This window comes from Amblyomma mixtum, chromosome 5, assembly GCF_055824585.1.
Source record: "Amblyomma mixtum isolate Tamu chromosome 5, ASM5582458v1, whole genome shotgun sequence".
Lineage (NCBI taxonomy): Eukaryota > Metazoa > Arthropoda > Arachnida > Ixodida > Ixodidae > Amblyomma > Amblyomma mixtum.
Window position 1 is genome coordinate 87,839,461 of NC_143016.1, and position 6,131 is coordinate 87,845,591.

At 42.5% G+C, this 6,131-nt stretch overlaps 1 protein-coding gene across 4 annotated transcripts in view; it reads right to left on the reverse strand.

The window, feature by feature from the left end:
• Window positions 1-6,124, reverse strand: part of LOC149342910 (uncharacterized) — a 32,956-nt gene extending 26,832 nt beyond the window's left edge. For 3 of the 4 annotated variants that reach the window (XR_016283083.1, XM_089545428.1, XM_089545426.1), the window contains exons 1-3: window positions 6,032-6,124; window positions 2,541-2,690; window positions 1,223-1,434 (exon numbers count right to left, since the gene is read on the reverse strand). Coding sequence is in view for 3 of the 4 variants with exons in the window: in XM_089545428.1 (XP_089401554.1) it covers window positions 1,223-1,434; window positions 2,541-2,686 (358 nt within the window). In the remaining variant the exon portion in view is untranslated. Of the gene's footprint in view, window positions 1-1,222; window positions 1,435-2,540; window positions 2,691-5,795; window positions 5,831-6,031 lie in introns of all 4 variants that reach the window. The other variant, XM_089545427.1, reaches the window with a different exon arrangement.
• Window positions 6,125-6,131: the final 7 nt, after the last annotated feature.

Consider the following 6,131-nt stretch of genomic DNA (forward strand, 5'->3'; position numbering starts at 1 on the left):
GGAGTCTTACTTTTGTCATAACATTCTTACATAATAATAAAAGAACTCCTAATGTGCTGTCTGTTGCAAAAGTTCCAAGACCATTGAGCCCATAGCCATGGCAGAAGTGCAAACATCTATCAACAGGATAGCTGCATCAATAAGTTTATGCGCCCTCTACTGCAAAAGCGGAATCCCTCTCCAGTATCTCTAATTTCAAATGCAATGGGGTGTACCAATAAACTTGTCGTTGTACATACTCATTTCCATGTTAGTCACGGCTGCCGAAGCCTGGGAATTTTTTCTACAAATGGTGCATCACACCCCTCTTTGCACCCCTCATTGCGGGGAAAAATGGCAAGACTTCTGAACTATGGCTGCCATCGTGAAAGCCTACAAAGTGAGTGTTGCTATACTACCATGATAGGAGAGAAAGTGCCAGTACAAAAGCTGTAACAAAAAAAAAACGCCTTTCCAACATGACAAATGTGAACGAACACCTTTGAATATCATTAATGGCCTTTTGCGACATTGCGGGTAGCCCCGTGTTGTGACAATGTTGGTACAGCCTTTGTAAAAAATAAAGAGCCCAAGAGGTTTGCTTCTAAGCTGTGCAGTGGGGCTTTTGCTGCATTCGTGAAAGTTCAACTTTAGGAGGGTAAAGAGATATGGCATGCTGATGCATAACAAGGCACACAGCACAGCCCAAAAGCAGACCTCTTGGCTAGTATATTTCTGACAAAAACCGTACCTAGCCCAATGGTTTGTTACCATGGTTCCACCATACATTTGTTCTCTGCGTGGGCTTTCACTGCAGACTCTATCCCAGCATTTTTCAGGTTTTAAATTCCAAGATGAAGTGTGAACGTTCCCTCACAAGGCCACTTTTACATTGTGCAACGCCAGATTTCTCAACTTCATTTTACAATGTTGCATTTGACAATGTTACACAAAGACACCCATATGCTGTATGATGTCAGTGCATGTTAAAGATCCCAAGTGGTCGAAATTATTCCTGAGCCGTCCACTACAGCACCTCTTTCTGTCTTTCTTCGTTCACTCCCACCTTCCTCCCAGTATGGTTCAGTGTCCACTGAGATGTGAGACAATTACTGCGCCATTTCGTTTCCTCAAGAACCAATTTTCAATTTTACTACCTTTCTGTAACTGCTACTCTGGAGAGCAACCTTAAGAGTCATCATTTACTGCTTGCAGCACTTGTAACTTCCAGGTCAAGACTTACCACCTGCCTGGTAATGTTCAAAGCCTTCCACCCTGCGTGTATCTTTGCCAAACAATGTTGGCACAGCATTCCAGATGAGACGGTTGTAGGTGTGTGCATTCATGAACTGTGAGTCGTGGAAGTGAAGCTGGCAGAGCAGTTTATTGTGGAGGCTCATGCCTGAGTGGTTCTTGAGATCCAGACGGTCACAGTTTGCCAGCCACTGGTTACGCCTGTATGCAAGTTGAAAAGTTTGTGGCATAAACACCATGAGTGCCTTGCTTCACTTTAAACCCATGCTGCAAGCAGACAGTGAGACTGCAGAAAGTGCAGAGGAATCAGAGTTCTCATCAGAGAGATATATTTATCTGATATGACAAAGAAGGAGATAACAAAGGAGATGACAAAGAAGGAGATAAAACAACATGGCAAAGCCACAGCATCTACCAGACGGACAATGGTACAGGCTATCCTACCCTCTGCTTCCACAGGTGTTCTTGCGTGCAATTAATTATAATACCCATTACTGCTCACCAATGCCACTTCTGACCAACGAAATAGGCATCAAGTGCACCTTCAGACCGTAGATTAAAAGTGAAACTTTGTCATAATTACAAACAAGTAGCTGGCTGACTTGGCTTTCATGGTACCTATGGTCGTAGGACTGCCAGATCAGAGGCTGAACAAAAATCAGGGCAGAAAACTCTCTAATATCTGTAGCTGAATCTAGTATAGTAGATGTTTGCTTGCACCAACATCAACGCATCCTCTCAAATCAGCACAAAAATCATTTGCAAATGTCACTGGAGAGTTTCTGGCGCTGCTACTTTGGCTCTGTGGTGGATTATATGCTAGAAAAAAGATGACTGAAAATATTTTCCAAATTGAAGGAAGGCCCAGAAAGTTATAGTCAGACACCGCATATAGTCACTTTCACTGCATACTAGAAGCAAGGGCACTTTCCCACACACACAAAGGAGACTTCTAAGACCATATTATGTAATGTTGCAACAAAATTCACCCGATCACCTGAGAACCTACAGTGGCAAACCATTACTCAACTCAGTGAGGTCAGGAAATTGGACATGAACATACTTCGTACTGTGGGAAAGTGTTGTTAAAAAATAGAAGCGGAAAAAGACTATGTGAAGGCTATGAGGCATTGCAGAAACGCTCACCTCCTTACCAAGCCACACAAGCATGCAAGCGAAAAAAGTGACTCTCACGCCCATCACATACAAATAATTATGTCATTGAACCAAAAAAAAAATTAAAGTTGAAAAACTAAAAATGGTGTGCTGCTTGAGGCCATAAAGAAATAAAGAAAAATTGGACATGCCTTTTCTCATCTGCAGGCAGTCGAAAGTAACGAATTTGTCTTCGCTCTCCGATGCTTGGGCAGTTCAACACTATACATCTGTGGTGGTTCGGATTCTTTGTAACCCGATCTGGCAGGGCCAGTTTCTGCTTCAAAATATTTGTCATTGTTCTGTGGGGTACAAGGAATAAGACAAATTCAGAACAGGCACACGCTATATCAGAATATAACAACGGAAAAAATAAAACAGCATCATGCTAGCCAAATGTCATTCAAAAATTGCTATATTACACGACTGTGGCACCAAAAAAATAATGGCGGAAGAATGTGACCTGTGACAAGACATCATACCTCCTTTTACTACAATAGCAGTACCAGTGACACTTGAGAAAAATTCCAGTGTCAATGTGAAGCATTAGCAAGTGAATCTTCCACCCTCTAGAAGTTCCACCTGCCACTAAACCACCTACCTCAATCCTCCACTAGGCCTCCATCCACCAGAAGCCAATGCACCAGCGGAAAAAGAAGTGATGGCGAAACCAAATTCAAAGACGCAGTGGAAAAGCAAGCTGCCATCCAGAAGCAATACCCATCACCCACACCCCCCTCCCCCCATCCCCCACCTACCCCACACTCCAGAAAAATTGTTGCCTGTGTAAAGCCTTAGCATAGAGTAAAAACACTCATTAGGGTAAAAGCACAAAAGTAAAAATCGAGGGTAAAACCAACTGCTTTTGCAGCTTTGTTGCATCAGGTTTCATGATTGCCCTGTCAAATTTTTACCTTTAGCCTGATGCAAATTCTTGATTCCCCAGCCAGGGTTTTGCCAGGGTTGTAATCGACTGCAGCTGACTCTTAGACTTTATATGCTGAATTATATTCATCAGTGGCCAGAAGCCTCAAAGCACTGTACACACTGAACTTCAGGAAGGCTTATCTGGTTACAAAAGGATCTTCTGTTCTCTACTATTTCCCAGTGCTTCACAAAGCATTCCGTTTTCGCTCCATTGCTATCCTTATTGTACATTGATGATATAATAAATAAGGTTGATGTCACCAATCACAATTTGCAGATAACTGTGTATTTTATCATGCTCCAAGGAACCATGACGATGAAGTAAAAGGTAGTGTAGTGCAATGGGGTGCAGATTGGAAAATGGTGATAGACTCTAACAAATCTTTACAATGTGATACCAGCCGCCGCAGTGGCTCAGTGGTTATGGTGCTCGGCTGCTGACCCGAAAGACGCGGGTTCGATCCCGGCCGCGGCGGTCGAATTTCTTTGGAGGAGAAATTCTAGAGGCCCGTGTACTGTGCGATGTTATTGCACGTTAAAAAACCCCAGGTGGTCGAAATTTCCGGAGCCCTCCACTACGGTGTCTCTCATAGCCTTAGTCGCTTTGGGACATTAAACCCCATAAACCAAACCAAACCAAACCAATGTGATATTAAAAAGTTTCGAGCCTAGCTTTGTTTACGAGCAAATGCTTTATTTATCTATGTTCACACACTACCACCTTGAAAATAATCCCCTTGCACAGCAATACAGCACACTCAGTATTCCTGTCACTGCTGGAAAGTGTCCTTTACGAAGCGTGCCAAGCACCTTCTGTGATTTGCACTGGATCTCCGTAGTGGCATCAAAACAACTTTTGAGGTGGACCTTTATCTTTGGGAAGAAGGTGAAGTTCACAGAAGCTGAATCTGATGAGTAGGGTGGGTGCAAATGTGATATGATGTTTATTTGGATGATGAACAGTTCCACACAGAACTTCACAATCGCACTTTCCTCTAACATGCAGTTGATGATGAAATTGCAGCCGTGGTAACACATGTGGTCAGAATAGCATCAGTTGCACAGCTCCCGATGTACACAGAACAATGTCTTTTGACACACTAGTTTGTGAAGGCTGGTACTTTCTCTGACTGTGCGTGCAGCCCTGTGCTGCCCTCTGTTAGCGCTCTGCAAAACTTGTCTCGAAACTTTGATACCATCACATATATGTCTGTTGCAAACAAGAAATCACATCACCATATACCATACGGTTTTAAAGACACTTTTGTTTAAAAAGTCACCAAGTAAAAATACTCAGACATATTACTCTCATCTGATCTCATTAGAAATGCGCACATAAAAGTTGCCAAGGAAGCCTTTAAAAAACTACTCTCTCACAAGAACCCTACCCCATTCAACCAGCCAAACGAGACAGCTTGCTTACGTCAGCCTTATCAAACCAGCCCTTGAAAATGCGAACATATAGAATAGATCCCACATGCCATAAATAACATTCTCACACTTGAAAGGGTACAAAAGAAAAGCAGTTCAGATTGTCTGCTATCACCACAAACGCATGGATTCACAAACTGAACCTCTTTCTTGAGCTTGCCTCATTACCCAGGAGAACAGAATGAAGGTGAAGTGCAGGAAGCATTTATGCTCACTTTTACATAATGCACCCAGGCTGAATCTTCCTGCTTTTGTGAGGTACAGATGTTCCAGACCGACACAGCATACACACAACTTTACATTAGACGGATTTTTTGCAACAGTATCTTTCGCCTCTCATTTTTACCTACTAGTTTTTTGGGAATGGAAATGTCTAAGCCCAGCCATTATATTGCTCAGTCCAGCACAGAACAATTTACTAAGAATTCAGAGCAAGCAGTATGGACAACAACTTAGCCCTTGCATTGCACATATGTTTCTAAGTTTGCTGTCTTTTACAGTATGCCCTTTAACCACCAGTTTCATTTTCTTGGTTTCACTTGTCGTACGGTTATCATTGTACTCATTTTATTGCTGCATGTGTGCCACTTCTGTAATAATCCCATCTGGGATAGACAGTATTCTGAAATAATGCGACTTTTTTTTTTTTTTCGTATACATAACGTGTTACAGTTGCTCTTTTTAGTTTGTTTTTAATTCTCAAGCACAAGCCAGTGATAAAAAAGGAACTTGGAAACTGGCAGAAATGTAAAGAAATGGGTGCAACTGCACACATTTGTGCTTTGTTTTCATCGGAAAGGCAAAAAACAAAAGCGACGAATGTTTCGACCGAACAGACAGGCTTTGACAGTTGTCAGCACATTCATTGATGCAAAACTAGCATGCAATGAGCAACAGCCGAAACACTGTAGAACCAAAAGCTTTTCGTTGCACACAATACATGAAGGTGGTGGTATATGGGCTCCCAGAGCTGTACATGGTTTATGAGACGCCGCAGTGAAGGGCTCCGGATTAATTTAGACCACCTGGGCATACTTATCATTCCATACCTGCCTCCCTTCCACTGTCATCCCCTCTCCTGCTCCTGTGCAGAGCAACAGACAAAAATATAAAAGTGCTGCAAGCATTTTTGGCTACTGTTCCAAAAGCACGCTCCTCAAACCGACCTCTTTATTTCCTATATTTCTGCGTCTCAATATGAGCATCAGAAAACTGCAAAAAGGGCTAAGGGAGCTAAGTGCTATAAAACGCCTCATCTGACGTTATATAATACTACAACACCTACCGAGAACATAGGCCGTGCTCTACTTTTCAAACCTCAAGAGCTCTCAACAAAACGTTGCTCACAACCATCTCCGCAGACACAGTTGTCTTTGGCTTAAAAC